The sequence below is a fragment of the Rana temporaria genome, chromosome 1 (genome assembly GCF_905171775.1).
Source record: "Rana temporaria chromosome 1, aRanTem1.1, whole genome shotgun sequence".
NCBI lineage: Eukaryota > Metazoa > Chordata > Amphibia > Anura > Ranidae > Rana > Rana temporaria.
Window position 1 is genome coordinate 618776437 of NC_053489.1, and position 19207 is coordinate 618795643.

Genomic DNA, 19207 nt, shown 5'->3' on the forward strand with positions numbered 1-19207 from the left:
TTTTTTATTATTATTATTAATGGCAGCGATCTGCGATTTTCTTCATGTGGGATTGCGACGGACAGATTGGACACTTCTTTTGGGACCAGTGACCTTTATACAGGGATCAGAGCTAAAAATGGCCACTGGTTACTGTATAAATGTCACGGACAAGGAAGGGGCTAAATATGTTCCCTAGGGAGGTTCTAGCTGTGAGGGGAAATGTGGCTGACAAGAGGAGGAGATCGTTGTTCCTACTTAGTAGAAACACACAATCTCTTCACTCCCTTGACAGATTTTCGCTCTGTCACAAGCGATTGTGGGTGCCCCGGTGGTCATCGCCGAACGAAAAAAAGTGAAACGCTCAAGAGGCGAATCCTGTACGAACAATCTGATGTTAGTACAGTGATCTCCCCCGCTTAATCATTGTATTCTGACAGGGGGATGCCCCCTGCCAGAACACACCAGTCGGTGCTCTTGACCATTGTCTAAGAGTGTAGATCAGCAGACCTTTTTCCAGTCATGCCCCTTCAACGGGAGCCGGACATTTGGAAAATCCCAACTCGTTGGCTGTACACGCTGGCAGGTTTAAAAGCTGTTTTCTCAGGGCCACTGATGAGGTAGCACCTGGCCTATGGGTCTAGGTCCTATAAACGCAACAGGGGGACCCAGAGCTGCAGGAGTGGGCTCAGTTACTGGAACCAATCCCTGTGTCCCTCCCTGTGTTTACAAATGCTTCAGTTTATGAACGAACAGAGAACTTCTCTATAGAGGGCCTGTGCTGCAGAGACAGAATTGAGGAATCTGTGTCCACAATCTTTCTCTGTCTCAAAAGTGTAAGACATTGGGTGTCTGTTTTAGACCCCAGATATTTCACTAACCTCCACAGGGCTGTTCAAAAAAAAAAAAAAAGTTTTTAAAAATGAAAACCACAATTAAGGGCTCGCTCTTGCAGGTATTCTGGTTGCATGAATAAAGATTGTTCATGCCACTGGAGCCACATGTTGGGTTTGGTTCGCTGTTCTTATCAGAAATCATGGGGTCCTGTACATCCTAGCTGACAGCATCCCTGTGTATTCTTCATGTAATGATGAATTGGGTTTGGGTCAGCATTACCCTGTGCTTGTTTTATTTTTTTCGATCTATGCCTGCTTCCTTCCTCACATTGTGTTTCTGTCCCTGTAAAGGTATTCACACGTGCTTTATCTGCAAGCAGAAGGATTCTGAAGCCAAACGGTGCAGCGCAATAAATTGTGGCAAGTTCTACCACGAGTCTTGTCTGAGGAAGTACCCTTCGGCTGTGTTCGACAACAAAGGCTTCCGCTGCTCTCTTCACCATTGCGCAAGCTGCGTTGGGTCGAAGTCCAACAGTGCCAGAGTAATAAAAAGTGAGCTACACTTCTTTCACTAAGGAGGTCTACACAAAATTGATCCATTCAGTGTGTATTAACCTGTAAAAGCTTATCTGTTACGTTTATTTTTTATGACAAATTGTATTGCAAGCTGTGTTTGTGAATTCCAGGGATTTTTGATCACTTGCTGTTTCCTTTACTAACAATCCATGCTAGGCAGCAGGGTATTGTATATCATTGTGCGCAGAGGTTCCGGTGACTGAGACTGACTATTCCAGCGAGTTAACTGTGCTAGAATTGTCTGGTGTCCATATAGACTGTCAGATGTGACACATGCAGAGAATGACAGAGCAGACAGAAATCGCACTAGGTCGGGGCTTGGCTACCTGTCAATTGCCAGCAGGTAACGGGTAGACTGCGTCCCTGTCTTGCTAACCCCCCTGTCTGCACTGCTCCTCTGCCTCCTGGTAATTGGTTTGTTGCCCAACCAGATGGTATGTTTATGATTCTTTGGTAGTTCATTGCCATAGCACTTTGCTCAGCATTTTGCTTGTCAATGCATTTGCTTATCAATTTGTGTAGTTATGTGCGTCATTTATAGGTTTCAAGTTTACTCTACTTGCCTGTAACGGCGCAGCACCATACACTACATAACTAAACGCACACTGTTTAATTGTCCTTTCTTTTTCAGTATATGGATGATGGGTGTGGAAGCAATTTGGTGGCATTGCAGCTGCCTGAATGCTTCCACCTTACATGAGGGAGTCTGCTTGTCAGTATTGCACACAATCCCAGTGGCTGTAGCCATCGGATTGTGTGTGAAAGCACCTGGCTGTCAGGCCTGTATGATGTACGGACCTAGCAGCGAAAGGGTTACTTATGGCTCTAATCATCAATATTCAAAAATTCAAATACCTACTGGCTTTGAGTGTGTAAAAAAAAAAAAAATCGCACAAAAATAATCTGCACTAATGCAATTGATCAAAATGCTGTTGCTTTAAAGAAACTTCCCCAGTGCATGTTTACCAGCACTGGCTGCAGCAGTTTAAAAATAGCTCTGGATAAAATGAGGCCAGAATTTTTTTAGCGGCCGTCTGTCTTTGCATGGTGTCTGTTTTTTCAGTGTTGTGCTTTTGGCTGTTGATAATTAATTCTAAGCAGTTGTTTACGTCCAACAGATAAATTGATGCGTTGCGTCCGCTGCCCAGTTGCTTACCACAGTGGGGAGTCCTGTATCGCAGCAGGATGCACAGTGCTGACACCTTTCAGCATCATCTGTACTGCACACTTTGCTGCCAAGAGGGGCAACAGCCATCATAGCCATGTCAATGTGAGCTGGTGTTTTATATGCTCCAAAGGTGAGTTCCCTTTTTTTTCTTTTTGATTTTGTGTCGATTAGAATTTTGCGCTGGAGACTTTTTTTTTTTGAACAGCCATAATTCATTTTCTGGCCAATGAAATAAATGCTCAAGTGTGTGACTCGTCTAAACACGTTTTGAAAAATGTAGGAGTGTATTTTCAGCTTCTTTTCTCCTAGAAGAAAAGCGTTTAGAAGAGCATGAAGCCTTAAAGCGGAGGTTCACCCTAAAAAAAATTATCTACCATCCCATCCAGCATACTTGCATCAGCTACAGTATGCTTTGTTTTTTTTTTCTCGCTGTACTTACCGTTTAATTGTTAATTTTCTTCTTCCCGCGGGGGATAGGCGCTTCTATGAAGGGGCGTAGATGATTGACGTGCGGCTACAGCGCGTCACGCTTTCCGGAAAAAGCAGACATAGGACTCGGCTGTATACGGCGCATGCGCAGTCAGCTCCTAGTCTGTGCGCAGGCGCCGTGAAGAGCCGAGTCCTAGTCGGGCTATTTTCGGAAAGCGTGACGCGCTGTAGCTGCACGTCAATCATCTACGCCCCTTCATAGGAACGCCTATTCCCCCGCGAAGAAAAGAAAATCCAACGATTGAACAGTAAGTACAGCGAAAAAAAAAAAAAAAGCATACTGTATCTGATGCAAGTATGCTGGATGGGATGGTAGATCATTTTTTTAGGGTGAACCTCCGCTTTAAAGTTGGCAATGGCAGCTTCCATATTTGTATTGGTAATTTTTTAATTTTTTAGCATTTCAAGTATATTGAGGAATCTGCTTCATAATTTAGAAACTGGTTAGACTGTAAAATAACTGGGGGGCCACCATTGCTTATGTTAGTTGCCTGGCTCACTTTACCCCCTTACCCACAGATACTGAACACCTCTAGCGATTCCCAACCCGTCTTTGCACCATCGCAAATGGCACCAAAATCTGATGTCTGGAGCTTAGAGTTAGCAGTGATGTCACCCTTTTAATCTGGCTTTAGATGGATTGAGAAATGGCTGGTTCAGCAAGAATCAGATGAATTTTTTGATCCTTCTATGGCCATTCCCATTCTATGGCCATTCTTGCAGTGACCGAGTAATGAACTGCATGTAATGCACCATTTTTTTTTTTGTTTTTGTTTAATGGTGTGGGTTTAGTGACACTTTAAGCTTTTACAACATCTTTAAAATGATCCAGTTTTGTATTAACACAGCTTGGTATCCCTGAATAATATGCAGTTCCAGTCAGTGGTTATAAGCACAGCAACTAATTTATTTTTGCAAGTGAAGTGACAATTGTGAGTCATTTTTATTTTTGTTGTATCTGCAGGTGGAAGTCTCTTGTGCTGTGAGTCTTGTCCCTCCGCTTTCCACCCTGAATGCTTGAATATTGAGATGCCAGAGGGAACCTGGTTTTGCAATGACTGCAGAACAGGGAAAAAACCACAATACCAAGACATCATTTGGGTGAAACTGGGCAATTACAGGTATGCTTGCCATCGTTATTTAATTTTACTACTTTTTGAACTTGCCTCCTTGATTCTAAGATCCTTCAGATCTTTATTTTATGAGGACTGTTGATTGCTGAGTAAACGCATTTCTTTTCTTTATCAAGTACATTTTAAATTGCTTTATGTTTGTAAAACAGATGGTGGCCTGCAGAAGTGTGTCACCCCAAAAACATTCCTCCGAATATTCAGAACATGAAGCACGAGATTGGAGAGTTCCCAGTTTTCTTTTTCGGTTCCAAAGACTATTACTGGACCCATCATGCTCGAGTTTTCCCTTACATGGAGGGTGATCGAGGGAGCAAACACCATGGTGTAAAAAGCATTGGCAAGGTCTTTAAAAATGGTATGTTGGTACAGTAACCACGTTTAAAGTGATCTATTAAAGCATGTTTCACAGTGCTTGTGCTGTGTCATTTACCCCTTGCTATGCTCTAAAACCTGGTTGATCATTCCAGTTACTGTGTCCCCCTGTTTCTGTTGACCATTGTAATCATGGCAGCTGAGCACTGATTACTGTGGTCCGTTTACATGTCTCCGTCATCCGCTGCTCTCTTTTCTCCCCCTGCCTGTCAGCGCAAGTGTATGTAGTATGAACCTTAAGAAATCCTATAATTCGCTGTGTTACAGGATTATATCCTGTGCAGCGTGTGTCTTTTGTGTAAAGCGATAAATACCTTATGGTGCCGCTGGGTGCTCACGTGATCTCCTGCTCCTCACCTTCCGGCTGACGTTGGGGAATCTCAGCTCCTGCCTCTGCAATGTTCCGGCGGGTCACGTGAGCGCCCAATGGCGCTCTAAATTAGTTATCGCAATCATTTTACACAAAGGCACACACTGCACATGAGATAATCCTGTAACACCTTGGATTACAGGATATTTTAATGTTGACTTTTTTTACAACCACTTTAAGCATTGGATCAGAATTGCTTTATCTTGTGTGGCGCTGGGTACTGTTTAGGACACCAAACTTGTGTCATTGCTTTGCGATCCCTAAAACGTTTCTGATCATATCAATGCAATGTGATATGATAATGTTTTTATAGAAAACCGTTTTCGATCCCAATCAATCTTTCATTCAGTCTTCTTTATTGTTTCTTGCTACCGAACAGCTTTGCAAGAAGCAGAAGATCGTTTCTGTGAAATAAATTCACAGCGGAAAGCAAAAGAGACTCAGGAAAATGAGAAAAAGCCACCACCGTATAAACACATAAAGGTATACATTTTAACAAATTGGTGCATAGTTTACTGATTGTAATATACTTGATGTTCCTTTACCCCATAAGTACTGAACAGATCATAGTGTGCCTACATCTTTAACCACTTGCGCACCGTGCACTGTAGTTTTACTACTTCAGTGCGGGCCAGCTGCTCAGAATCGCACGTGCGCATATATAAACATGTGATTCTGCATTTCTAGGCAGGGGGCGCACACGCACCCAGCTGTGCTGTCACTGCCTTTTCAGCACATGCCGATCACCAGCCAATGATTCATGGCAGGAACCTGAAGATCGATGGAGGGAGTGACAGGGGAGAGCTTTGTGCATGTACACACAATTCTCTCTACTGACGGCGGCAATGTGCCAGTTTTTGTTTCCCCCACAAAGCCAGGAATAAAAACTGACACATTGCCAAGAAAAAATTGGCACATATTTAACGCCTAGATTTTCCCAGATGTTAACCTTTCTCAGCCAGTTTACAGTGTTTGTTAGCCCTGAACACTGTATTGGTGTCAGTGGCAGTTAGCCAGTTTCCACAACGTGTCAGTGTTTGCCCATAAGTGGTTGATCACTGCCATTACTAGTATAAAAATGGCAGTATATATCTGTAGACACAAGCCAATCAATATACACTTATTGGGATTCAAAGTGCGACAGAGATGAAAGCTGAAAATTTGGCCTGAGCAGGAAGGGGTGTCCGGTATTGAAGTGGTTAAAATAGCGCAGTGCCAAATGGCAAAAAATGGCCTGGTCATTAATGAGGAAAAACCCTTCTGGAGCTGAAGTGGTTAAAGAAATGAAAGGACGTTTTTGCCCCTTAATTATTGTATCGCTAATTTTTGTATTCCATCTGTTTTTAGGTGAATAAGCCATACGGCAAAGTTCAAGTTTACACTGCCGATATCGCTGAAATTCCTAAGTGCAATTGTAAGCCATCCAGCGATAAACCCTGTGGATTAGACTCTGAATGTCTAAACCGGATGCTGATGTATGAGTGCCACCCTCAAGTGTGTCCTGCTGGGACGAGGTGTCAGAATCAGTGTTTTACCAAGCGCCAGTATCCTGAGACCAAGATCATCAAGGCTGAGGGCAAAGGATGGGGGCTGATAGCAACTCGAAAAATAAAGAAGGTGAGCAGCAAATAGAATATATAGTAGTGAAAAGTTGTTTTGGGAATTTTTTTTTTTTTTTCCCCTGACGAAAGTTCTCTTTATTTAACCTCTATAACCTATTGCCCATATACTTCTACAACTTTGCATGGGATATTTCATGTTGGAGGATCTAAACTGGAAGCAGAGGGCAAATAACTAGTCGCCAGTATTGCCTAAAGTCTCCCTGCAGGTGGTATTCTCTATTGCTGACCATGCCTTTTTCCACACTGTCTGTGGAGGTGGCCTTCTTGGTAGAGAATTGGAGCTTTGCTTACGCGTGTCAGAGTTGCTCCCTTTATGATGGGAGCTCCACCTCATCCAATAGGAGAATGCTTTGCATTGATTTTGAAAATGCTAGGCATTCTTTGAATGGTGTTGGTGTCAAGCAGCCGACCTCAGGTGTTCACAATGCATCAGGCTGTCCACTCTGAACGGGACCCGGACACAAGTGGAGATCACTTTAGTAGCGCCTTTATCGGTGATTTTCAGCTTTCAGGGGCCTCAGCCATAGTGGTATACAAAAAACGTATTCATTCCCCTTGAAATTTTCTACATTTTGTCATATTACAACCAAAAATGTAATGTTCAAGTTATTGGGAATTTATGTAGGGATGTACTGATACTAGTATCGGTACAGATACCGAGCATTTCCCCTGGGTACTTGTACTCGGGGGGGGGGGGGGGGGGGGTGGATGCACCGATGCTTCACCCGATACCTGGGCAGTAAGGGGGATCGGTGCGACAGGGGAGTTGCAAGCATTGATCTGCCCCCTTTTCAGCTGCTTTAGTTAAAGTTGTACAGTGGTGATTGGTGCTTGTAACTCCCCCCAAAGCCGCACCGATCACCGCTGACTGTTCCTGTATCCTCCTCCAGGTTCGTGTCCCCCCTCCGGCTCCTTGTCCCCCCTCCTCTGCTGTAGTCCATGCTCCGCATCACACTATTTTTTGTGATGGACCAACACTAAGTGGCATAGAATTGTGAAGTGGAAGGAAAATTATAAATGTTTTTCATGTTGGGTTTTTTTTTTTTGCAAATGTCTGAAAAGTGTGGCGTGCATATGTATTCAGCCCCCCTGAGCCAATACTTGGTAGAATCAGTCTTTTTGGGGATGGCTTCGCACATCTAGAAAGTGAAATTTTTGCCCATTTTTCTTTGCAAAATAGCTCAAGCTCTGTCAAATTGGCTGGAGAGCATCTGTGAACAGCAATTTTCAAGTCTTACAACAGATTCTCAATTGGATTTGGGTCTGAACTTTTGATTGGGACATTCTAACACATGAATATGCTTTAATCTAAACCAGGGATATGCAATTAGCGGACCTCCAGCTGTTCCAAAACTACAAGTCCCATCATGCCTCTGCCTGTGGGTTTCATGCTTGTGGCTGTCAGTCTTGCTATGCCTCATGGGACTTGTAGTTCTGCAACAGCTGGAGGTCCGCTAATTGCATATCCCTGATCTAAACCATTCCATTGTAGCTCTGGCTGTATGTTTAGGGTCGTTGTCCTGCTGGAAGGTGAACCTCCGCCCCTGTCTCGTCTTTTGCAGACTCACAGGTTTTCTTCTAAGATTGCCCTGTATTTGGCTCCATCCATCTTCTCATTGACTCTGACCAGCTTCCCTGTTCCTGCTGAAGAAAAGCATCACCACAACATGATACAGTCACCACCATGTTTCACAGTGGGGATGGTGTGTTCGGGGTGATGTACAATGTTCGTTTTCCCGCCACACCTGGCATTTTGCTTTTTGGCCAAAAAGTTCAATTATGGACTTATCTGACCAGAGCACCTTCTTCCACATGTTTGCTGTGTCCCCCGCATGGCTTATGGAAAACTGCAAACGGGATTTTTTTATGACTTCTCTTTCAAAAATGGTTTTCTTTTTGCTACTCTTCCATAAAGGGCAGATTTGTGGAGTGCACGACTAATGGTTGTCCTGTGGACAGATTCTCCCACCTGAGCTGTGGATCTCTGCAGTTTCTCCAGAATTACCATGGGCCTCTTGGCTGCTTCTCTGAATGCTCTCCTTGCCCGGTCTGTCAGTTTAGATGGACAGTCATGTCTTGGTAGGTTTGCAGCTGTGCCATGTTGTTTTTAGATGATGGATTGTACAGTCAGTCAGTGCTCTGTGAGATGTAAAGAGGTTTTAAAGCGGAGTTGGGTTATTTAAAAAAAATATATATATCCTAAGCTTTGAACAACTTTATCCCAGACCTGTCTGGTGTGTTCATTGGCATTCATAATGCTGTTTGTTCACCAAGGTTCTCTAACAAACCTGAGGGTTTCACAAGAACTTCTGTATTTATACCGAGATGAACTTACACACAGGTGGACTCTATTTACTAATTCTGTGACTTCTAAAGGCAATTGGTTCCACTAGATTTAGAGTTGGGGGAATCGGAGTAAAGGTGGCTGAATACAAATGCACGCCCACACATTTCACATATTTGTTAACTTTTTAAAACCATTTATAATTTTCCTTCCACTTCACAATTATCTGCCACTTTGTGTTGGTCTATCACATAATCTCTCTATAAAATATCACCAAAAACGTAAATGTAACATGACAAAATGTGGAACATTTCAAGGGGTTTGAATACTTTTTCAAGGCACTGTATATAGTTACTTTGATTCAAGCTGGATTGTAGCTATGTAAAAATATAAAGCCTGTAATTCTTCTTGACGCCCTTCCAAAGTACTGAATGTATATAGCAGAATCCATTTACATAACATCACTTTTTCAAAAAAGATAATTTCTAATTTCATGATGGAGCCATGCAGGTTACTTTATGTTCTTGAGACCAACTATGCATTCAGAACTGCTTGTTTATAGCACTGATACGGCCTAAATGTGCATGTAATCACATCCAAGAATAGACTTCTGTGCAGCCATCATAGGCTGTGGGGTAGTATGGTAGGAGGGGGTGTGCTATCATTTGCACACATTGCTTCCAGTCTTCAGTTCTATATGTGCTCTCACAGTGGAAAATGGTCTCCAAGTCTTTCCCCATGTCCTTAGGATTGGGTTGCTTGACATCTGATCTCGCCCCAGTCGTATCAGACTTATTTAAAAACAAACATAATACCCAATTTTTATATTATAGCTTGGCCCATGCAAACCATTCATCTGTTCCCTGTATACAAAACCCTGCTATGTATAGAGGACATGGCGCCTAACTGGCCATAATCTGGTAGGCCAAAAAATGGTCTTGTGTAAAAATTAGTGAATGTGTTTAACTTTCCCTGGTGGTTCCCATTCTGAAATATTTAACCAGTTGGTTTACTGTATAGAAAGGATGTTTACGTGGAATATTTTTTATTCTAGGGAGAGTTTGTGAATGAGTACGTTGGAGAGCTTATTGATGATGAGGAATGTATGGCAAGGATTCGCCATGCACAGGAGAATGACATTACGCACTTTTATATGCTGACCATCGATAAGGTATTTGTAGGCTTCATACAGTATTACTTTAACTCTGCTCAGTTCACTCAGCCTGCCTTAATTAAAAAAATGTATTTGCATGTTGGCAGCTGCTAGAAAATATACATTCTTCCTGTACCATATGTTGGAGTGTCCGATGCAGTGCTATTGTGACACTGCAAGTTAACGATGCAACAGTTTAAGGTCCTTTCATACTGATGCATTTTTTTTTTTTTTTTTTTTTTTTTTTTACCTTGCTAAAAAGAATTCTCTTTAAATCCTATGGGACTCTTCACACCACTGCGCTGTGGGTGTGGTGCTTTTTTGAAAACCCTGCTTGCAGCATCCTTGCTGTTTACAAAAACGCAGGTCCCTATTGAAATAGAAAATGTGGTAAAAAACGCACCAGTGTTGTGGTTTTGGTGCAATTTTTTTGAGTCTAATGTCTCAGGTTCATTCTGGCTAATAGGCACTTTTTTTTCTTTCCAGGATAGTAGTGTGAAAGAAGCAATAAGTGTAAACTTAAAAAAAAAAAAAAACTTTAACCACTTCCCGACCGCCTCATGTAGATATACGTCGGCAGAATGGCACGGACAGGCACATCAACGTACCTGTACGTGCCTGCCTAGACGCTACATGCGGCGGTCGGATCCCCTCGGGGAGCGATCCGGGACGACGGCGCAGCTATTCGTTTATAGCCGCTCCGTCGCGATCGCTCCCCGGAGCTGTAGAACGGGGAGAGCCGTATGTAAACACGGCTTCCCCGTGCTTCACTGTGGCGGCTGCATCGATCGAGTGATCCTTTTTATAGGGAGACTCGATCGATGACGTCAGTCCTACAGCCACACCCCCCTACAGTAGTAAACACACACAAAGTGAACACTAACTCCTACAGCGCCCCCTGTGGTTAACTCCCAAACTGCAACTGTCATTTTCACAATAAACAATGCAATTTAAATGCATTTTTTGCTGTGAAAATGACAGTGGTCCCAAAAATGTGTCAAAATTGTCCAAAGTGTCCGCCATAATGTCGCAGTCACGAAAAAAATCGCTGATCGCCGCCATTAGTAGTAAAAAAAAAATAATGAATAAAAATGCAATAAAAATATCCCCTATTGTAAACGCTATAAATTTTGCGCAAACCAACCGATAAACGCTTATTGCGATTTTTTTATTTTTTTTTTATACCAAAAATAGGTAGAAGAATACGTATCGGCCTAAACTGAGGAAAAATGTTTTTGGGGGATATTTATTATAGCAAAAAGTAAAAAATATTGAATTTTTTTCAAAATTGTCGCTCTATTTTTGTTTATAGCGCAAAAAATAAAAACCGCAGAGGTGATCAAATACCACCAAAAGAAAGCTCTATTTGTGGGGAAAAAAGGACGCCAATTTTGTTTGGGAGCCACGTCGCACGACCGCGCAATTGTCTGTTAAAGCGACGCAGTGCCGAATTGTAAAAACCCCTTGGGTCATTTAGCTGCATATTGGTCCGGTCCTTAAGTGGTTAAGCAAGTCAGGCAAAAGTGTCACTGTACAAATGTGTCACAAGCTTACACGACCATATATATATCTGTGATGGCTGTACTCCACCTATGTAATTTATTAAACATAAAAATAAGTTGTGTTGAGCTATCCTTGGTGCATAAGATCGCTGTAATAATCATACAATCAAATAAATAAAAATGTGATTTTAAAACGTGTACAAGTAATAAAATAATATCCATGAAGTTCAGTGCAAAAAAGTTCATATATAAACTTTGGGATGGATGCCAAGATCAAGGGTTCCAAGATGGACCATGCAGTCAAACTGGTCCAACAGAATGTTATCAAGTGCTAAAGGAGTATATTGTACTCCTTTAGCCCATGATAAAGTTATTTCAAATGAAATGGGGATGAGCTACAGCAGTGATGCCATCCTGCCCGCCAGAGTGCTGCATGTGTGGCTGTATTTTATGCAAGTTTACTCCTGCTTGTTTGAACTGCTGGACCGTTTTGACAGCATGGTCTATCCTTCTTGGAACCATTGCTCTTGGTATCCATCCCATTGGGATATTGAGTTTAGATGCAATTATACTTCCAACTTGGGTCCTAGCGGTTGATTGTGGATCATCCTGTTTGCTCGGTTTTATTCATCTTGGAATCGTGGCACCCATCCATCCCATAAAGATAAGGTGCAGCCTGACCTCCATCCTGGGGTCCTAATAGCTGGTAAGTGGTTAGTGAGTGGAGGTGTGCATTGTCTGGGTGTAAAGAATCCCTCTTCATTCACTTTTGGAGCACTGGATTTTGTAACACTTGAATATTTATATGAACTTTTTTTGCACTGATGCACTTTATTTCCTGGACTTTATGGATTTTTTTTTCAATTGCACGGCTATCTTTTTTTTTTTTTTTTTTTTTTTTTTCATTTGATTGTATGATTATTACAATATGCTTATGCGCTTTCTAATGATCACGTAACACTATTTGTTTTTGTAAGTGTAAACTTATTAAAGAGGAACTGAACTCCAGAAGAAAGGACATCGCTGAGCAGCACAGCCGTAAAATCACCAGAGCATGGCACAGGAGTTCCTAGGCACTCGCATACCAGGAATTGCATTTTTAGGAAAAATTCTAAACGAGTGGTAGATTCCACCCCACAATTTAATCAATGTTTTTAGATGTTCTCTATGGCAGCAAATCTTTATCTCTTGAGTTGGCTCTTCTGGTATCCAGAACCCTTCCATGAACTTGCCGCCCTTCACCTTCAACACTTTTGTATACTTGTGACTTGTAACACTGTCACAGTGTGAAACTGAAGCCATCACTTATTGTGGTAAGAATAGATGCAGAAATCCCTGGTTGGTCTTTCAGTTGTGAAGGCCTAGGCACTTATCTGTGAGCTCTGCTCAAGAAAACGATCAGCCAACTGTGGAGCAGTTGCAAGCAGCAAAAAGATGTAGCATTAATGGTACCTAAACTGTACCATTCCTGCCATTGTAAACGTTCCTAGCAAGAAGTTGTGGTTTCGTTTCTGAAAATTTTTATTGTGGAAAACGGAACTAGAAACCTATTTTTCTTTTCAGGACCGAATAATTGATGCAGGGCCTAAAGGGAACTATTGTCGATTTATGAATCACAGCTGTCAGCCAAACTGCGACACCCAGAAATGGACGGTAAATGGAGACACTCGTGTGGGCCTGTTTGCTGTGCGGGACATACCTGCAGGTAAGAACACAAGTTTTTACAGGGGTCATATTGCTGCTTTAACAGTAGGTTTCGTATCCCTGGGGAGTCTGATACTTCATCTGTATATGTGTGCGTTTTTTTTTTTTTTGCAAACCACAAAAGAACACCGCTCTAGGCAAACATCTCATAATGCATCCCACCTGCTAATTGAAATGGGTGCAGGCTCTGCATATAGGAATAAATCGAAGAAAAGATTGGATGGCCGCACTCTGTTGACACCTTTTTATTGAAGATGGTTTAAAAAAAAATTCTGGTACAAAGACATCAGAGGCAAAGGATCAATGAAAAGCTATTTCATTGATCCTGTGCCTCTGTATCGGGAGAATTTCTTTATCGTTACATCACGGGACACAGAGCGGCATTCATTACTATATGGGTTATATGGAGTACCTTCAGGTGATAGACACTGGCAATCTCAAACAGGAAATGCCCCTCCCTATATAACCCCCTCCCATAGGAGGAGTACCTCAGTTTTTACGCCAGTGTCTTAGGTGTTAGTCATGGTTTAGCTTGCCTCCGCATCCTTGGGATTAGGTGAGCTAACCGGTTCTGTCCAAAAAAGCCTCAGCGCTAAAGTGGTCAGTAACCGGACCCCAAACCCTTGGGGTATAGCCCATAATGCTTTTCTTTTTAGAGAGCTGGACCCTGGGCCCAGAACTTAGAAACCTTTGGGTGCCTAATGTTTTCTGTTGCCAGAGTGCTATATGGGCCCAGGACAGTGGATCCTTCATAGGAACCCAGGGCCTGAAGGTCTAGACATCCCCACCGAGATGGGGGAAGATTGGGCCTCTTGCTTGGCAAAGTCCTGCGGCATGGAGCAGGTAAGTGAGGGGAAAACTTGCGGAACTTGGTTCTTAGCAGGTTTTTTCTGGGGGGTCACAGGGGACATGCCTAAAGTTATGCACTGCATCTGGCAAACCAGTCACATATCATAAAGATAGGATGGCTCTATATGTATTATTCCCCATAAGATGTGACCTCCCTTGTAGTGTTGGAAAAGCATTGAGTGGGGCCTGTGTATAAAGTGTATGTGTGTGTCAGAGAGCTGTGCTTACCTGCAAGCCTCCAGGCGATGCTCCATTCAGTCTTCCTCCTCAGAGCCTGCAAAGCAGGCAAAACGCTGACCTCCTCGTGGTTGCAGGCTGCAGGCTGCAGTTTGCTGGAGCAGAGAGGCTCCCTTCCCCCCAACCCCCCCCCCCTCCCTGTCGGGAGGGGCATTTCCTGTTTTGAGATTGCTGGGGGGGAAGGGCGGGTCAGTGGCTTAAGGAAGGGGTGGCCCTTCCTTGTTTGTTCCATATAGCTCATTCAATACTTTGGAACGGGGGAGGAAAGACCAGAACGGCAAGCACGGGGCGCCGAGGACACACAGTGGCCAGAAAGAATATTGCAGTCTTCAGAAAACTGTTTTCAAGCCTAGGAATAGGCTGTTTCTTTTCCATCTCATAGTTTTTCTTGCAATACTACTCAGGGGGACAGAATGTTTTTTCTTTCCTAGATTTGAAAAAAAAAAAAAGTGTCATCTAGGGGAGAGGAAGCATTTTTTATCCCCCAAACAGGTGTTTGGGCATTTAACTATTTATAAGTCCCAGGTACCAATAAGTAGCAGGTGTACCTCGGTATTGTACCATGGCATCAAAAAACAAGTCAGAGGGTACAAGAGGTGGGGATTCCCCCAGAGAGTCTGAGGTCTCGGACAAAGCTATGCCGCTGCTTTCCCCACAGGGAGCCTTGGGGCCATCGGGATCTGGGGCTGGAGCTGACGCGAGTCAGTCCAGCCCTAAGATGGTCACGGAGGAGGTATTACTCACCTCTTTAAAAGAGATGCAGAAAAGCATGGGAAAAATGATAGCCGCAGCTATGCGGGGCAGTAAGCGGAATAGATCTCCGTCGCCCGAGCGCGGACCCTCAGAGGAGGAGGTCCTTTCCTCAGGGGAATTGGACGACCTCTTGGACAAGGACCAAGTAGGTTCAGGGATCGAGGATCCGGATACAGAGGAGTCTGGGGCAGTCTCCCTGAGGGAGAGCTGGTGGATTCAAGGATTGTCGGACTTGGTCCATAAGGCATTCAACTTGCCAGTACCAGATCTCCAGGTATCGACGGTTTCAGCTTTGGGCTCACTGAGGGCGCCTCAAAGCAATGCTGTGTTTCCGATCCATCCTCTATTAGAGGGAGTTTTGTTCCAAGATTGGAACAAGCCAGATAAGATCTTCTTACCACCTAAAAGATTCTCTGTCCTATATCCTATGGAAGATAAATTTTCCAAAAGATGGGCTACTCCTGCAGTGGACGCAGCCATCTCATGTGTTAACAAATCGTTAACATGCCCTGTAGAAAACATACAGGTGTTCAAGGATCCAGTTGATAAGCGCTTGGAAGCACTACTTAAGAACTCCTTCACTGCTGCAGGGGCAGTAGTACAGCCAGCTGTGGCTGCGATTGGGGTCGCTCAAGCATTATCGGATCAATTTAAGCAGATGCTTAAACTTATTCCTGCTCAGCAGGCAGAAGAATTTTCGGATGTCCCTAAGGCCATATGTTTTACGGTAGACGCAATCAAGGATTCTATCCAGCAAGCGTCACGTTTATCGTTATCCCTTATCCATATGAGAAGACTCTTATGGTTAAAGGGCTGGGAGGCTGAGCCCCCATGCAAGAAGCTCCTGGTAGGGTTCCCCTTCCATGGAGGACGACTCTTCGGAGAAGACCTAGATAAATACATTCAGACCATTTCAAACGGCAAGAGTACTCTCTTGCCAACTAAGAAGAAGGTTCAGGGGCCTGCGTTTAAACGACAGTATTCCCCTGGGCAGGGGCCCTCTAATACTAAGCAGTATCGACGGCCTCCTGCAAAAGCAAGCTTCGGCTTCAACAGCAGATCACAAGGACAGGCTGTTAGAGGCAAAAGGCAGTGGTTTCGCAAACCAGCAAAACCAGCCCCCAAGCCAACCTTATGAAGGGGCGCCCCCACCCACGAAGGTGGGGGGAAGGCTGCGACTCTTTTCAGAGATTTGGGAAGCCAGCATTCCCGACGAGTGGGTACGGTCTTCCGTGGCCACAGGCTACAAACTAGATTTCCTAAGGTTTCCTCCTCCTCATTTCCAGGAGTCGAGGATTCCAAACGATCCGGAGAAGGGAGCCGCATTAAGATCGGCATTAGATCATCTACTTTCCCAGGAAGTAATAGTAGAGGTACCAGTCCTGGAACAGGGGCTGGGCTTCTACTCCAACCTATTCATCATCCCAAAGGCCAATGGAGATGTCAGGCCAATTTTGGACCTAAAGATGGTAAATGCATACCTAAAGGTCCGCTCATTTCGGATGGAATCCGTGCGGTCAGCAGCTGCCACACTCCAAAGGGACGACTTCATGGCGTCCATAGACATAAAGGATGCCTACCTTCATGTTCCAATTTATCAGCCACATCAAAGATATCTACGCTTCATGGTGGCTTCACGTCATTTCCATTCGTGGCGCTTCCCTTCGGGTTGGCTACGGCCCCCCGGGTGTTCACGAAGGTCCTAGCTCCAATCCTAGCCAAGCTAAGGATCCAAGGGGTCACGATCCTAGCATACCTGGACGACCTCCTAGTCATAGATCACTCGTCTCCCAGCTGGGAGCGAGCAGTGGCCCTCACGGTCCAATACCTCGAGAGGTTCGGCTGGGTCCTAAATCGAGAAAAGTCATCCTACTGGTTCTAAGCAAAAAGGAACCGACTATTCGCCTAAGTATGAGGTTACTAGGCAAGATGGTGGCCACATTCGAGGCGGTACCATACGCCCAGAGCCACACTCGCATCCTGCAGGCAGCCATTCTGTCAGCATGGAGCAGAAGGCCACAGGCCTTGGATATCCCGTTGCCGCTCTCATCAAGAGTCCGACAAAGTCTGTGTTGGTGGTTAGACCCTCAGAATCTACTGAAGGGGAAGTCTTTCAGCCCAGTGGCTTGGAAGATAGTGACCACAGACGCCAGCCTGACGGGCTGGGGAGCAATTTTGGATGGTTGCACTCGCCAAGGTACTTGGGCAAAGCTAGAGAAGCAGTTGCCCATCAACATCTTGGAGCTCAGAGCTGCTCTACTAGCCCTCAGGGCTTGGACGTCAAAATTGCAGGGGTTCCCGGTGAGAATTCAATCAGACAATGCCACGGCCGTGGCATACATAAATCACCAAGGGGGAACCAGGAGTCAAGCCGCTCAGAGAGAGGTGAGCTTGATTCTCCTATGGGCAGAGGCTCATGTGCCCTGCATATCGGCAATATTTATTCCAGGAGTGGACAACTTTCAGGCGGACTTCTTAAGCCGCCAGACTCTATGGCCGGGGGAATGGTCTCTGCATCCACAAGTCTTTCAAGCACTCTGCCAAAGATGGGGAGTGCCGGACGTGGATATCATGGCATCGAGACTCAACAAGAAGCTAGACGGGTTCATGTCCCGCTCAAGGGATCCGATGGCCTGCGGAACCGATGCGCTGGTTTGCCCTTGGCATCAGTTCAAACTGCTTTATGCGTTTCCCCCGCTCCAGTTACTACCCCGCCTGCTGCGCAGGATCCGGGTGGAGCACATACCAGTTATCCTGGTAGCTCCAGCATGGCCCAGAAGGGCATGGTACTCACTAATCCTAAGGATGGTAGTGGGAGACCCTTGGACTCTGCCTCTAAGGCCAGACCTGCTATCGCAAGGTCTGATCCTCCACCCTGCCTTACGGCATCTAGATTTGACGGCCTGGAGGCTGAATCCCTGATTCTCAGGGGTAGAGGTCTGTCTCAGAAAGTAATCTCTACCCTAATCAGAGCCAGGAAACCGGTCTCTAGGGTGATTTATCACAGGGTCTGGAAGGCCTATGTAGGCTGGTGTGAGTCCAAACTTTGGCTTCCTCGCAAGTTCACCATCGATAGAGTTTTAAGTTTTCTCCAGCTAGGAGTGGATAAGGGATTGGCATTAAGCACAATCAAGGGACAGATCTCAGCTCTGTCAGTGTGGTTTCAGCGGCCGCTGGCCACCCACTCGCTGGTTAAGACCTTCCTTCAAGGGGTCTTACGTATTAAACCTCCTGTTAAATCCCCGCTTTGTCCGTGGGATTTAAATCTTGTTCTGTCAAGTTTACAGAAACAACCGTTTGAGCCGTTGGCTGAAATTCCTTTGGTTTTACTGACAAGGAAGTTAGTATTTTTGGTCGCCATAGTTTCCGCAAGAAGAGTATCGGAACTGGCGGCCTTATCCTGTAAGGAACCATATCTTATTTTTCATAAGGACAGGGTCGTTCTACGCCCTCATCCTTCCTTCCTACCGAAGGTTATATCCAGTTTTCATTTGAACCAGGATTTGGTATTACCATCCTTCTTCCCTAAACCTACTTCCAGAAAGGAAGGGTTGCTGCATACCCTGGATATTGTCAGGGCCATGAAGGCCTATCTTAAAGCTACAAAGAAGATCCGGAAAACAGATGTGCTGTTCATTTTACCGGATGGGCCCAAGAAGGGGCAGGCAGCTGCAAAGTCCACCATTTCTAGGTGGATTAAGCAATTAATCACTCAGGCCTACGGCTTGAAGGGGTTGCCTCCTCCAGTATCATTAAAGGCTCATTCTACTAGAGCCAGGGGCGCCTCCTGGGCAGCACACCACCAGATCTCTATGGCTCAAGTTTGCAAGGCGGCAACCTGGTCTTCTGTCCACACATTTACAAAATTCTACAAGTTGGACGTAAGAAGGAATACTGATACTGCCTTCGGGCAGGCAGTGCTGCAGGCTGCAGTTTGAGACCCTCGGATTCCGGGGGCTCCTCTTTTTTTGAGTTAAATTTTAAATTTAAGATTATTTTTCTCAACTAAGTTGGATTTATTATGATTTGAGTATATCTCTAAATTAAATCCTTTTGTCTTGGAGATGTTCTCCCTCCCCTCATTGTAAGCATTGCTTTGGGACATCCCATATAGTAATGAATGCCGCTCTGTGTCCCGTGATGTAACGATAAAGAAAAAGAGATTTTTAATACAGCTTAC

At 44.5% G+C, this 19207-nt stretch overlaps 1 protein-coding gene across 3 annotated transcripts in view; it reads left to right on the forward strand.

The window, feature by feature from the left end:
* The window catches only part of NSD2 (nuclear receptor binding SET domain protein 2), a 92913-nt gene that overhangs the window by 63812 nt on the left and 9894 nt on the right, over positions 1 to 19207 (forward strand). For all 3 annotated transcript variants that reach the window (XM_040335289.1, XM_040335290.1, XM_040335291.1), the window contains exons 13-20: positions 1167 to 1367; positions 2510 to 2689; positions 4013 to 4169; positions 4331 to 4536; positions 5303 to 5406; positions 6271 to 6540; positions 9884 to 10000; positions 13048 to 13189. In XM_040335289.1, coding sequence (XP_040191223.1) covers positions 1167 to 1367; positions 2510 to 2689; positions 4013 to 4169; positions 4331 to 4536; positions 5303 to 5406; positions 6271 to 6540; positions 9884 to 10000; positions 13048 to 13189 — 1377 coding nt within the window. The remainder of the gene's footprint in view (positions 1 to 1166; positions 1368 to 2509; positions 2690 to 4012; positions 4170 to 4330; positions 4537 to 5302; positions 5407 to 6270; positions 6541 to 9883; positions 10001 to 13047; positions 13190 to 19207) is intronic.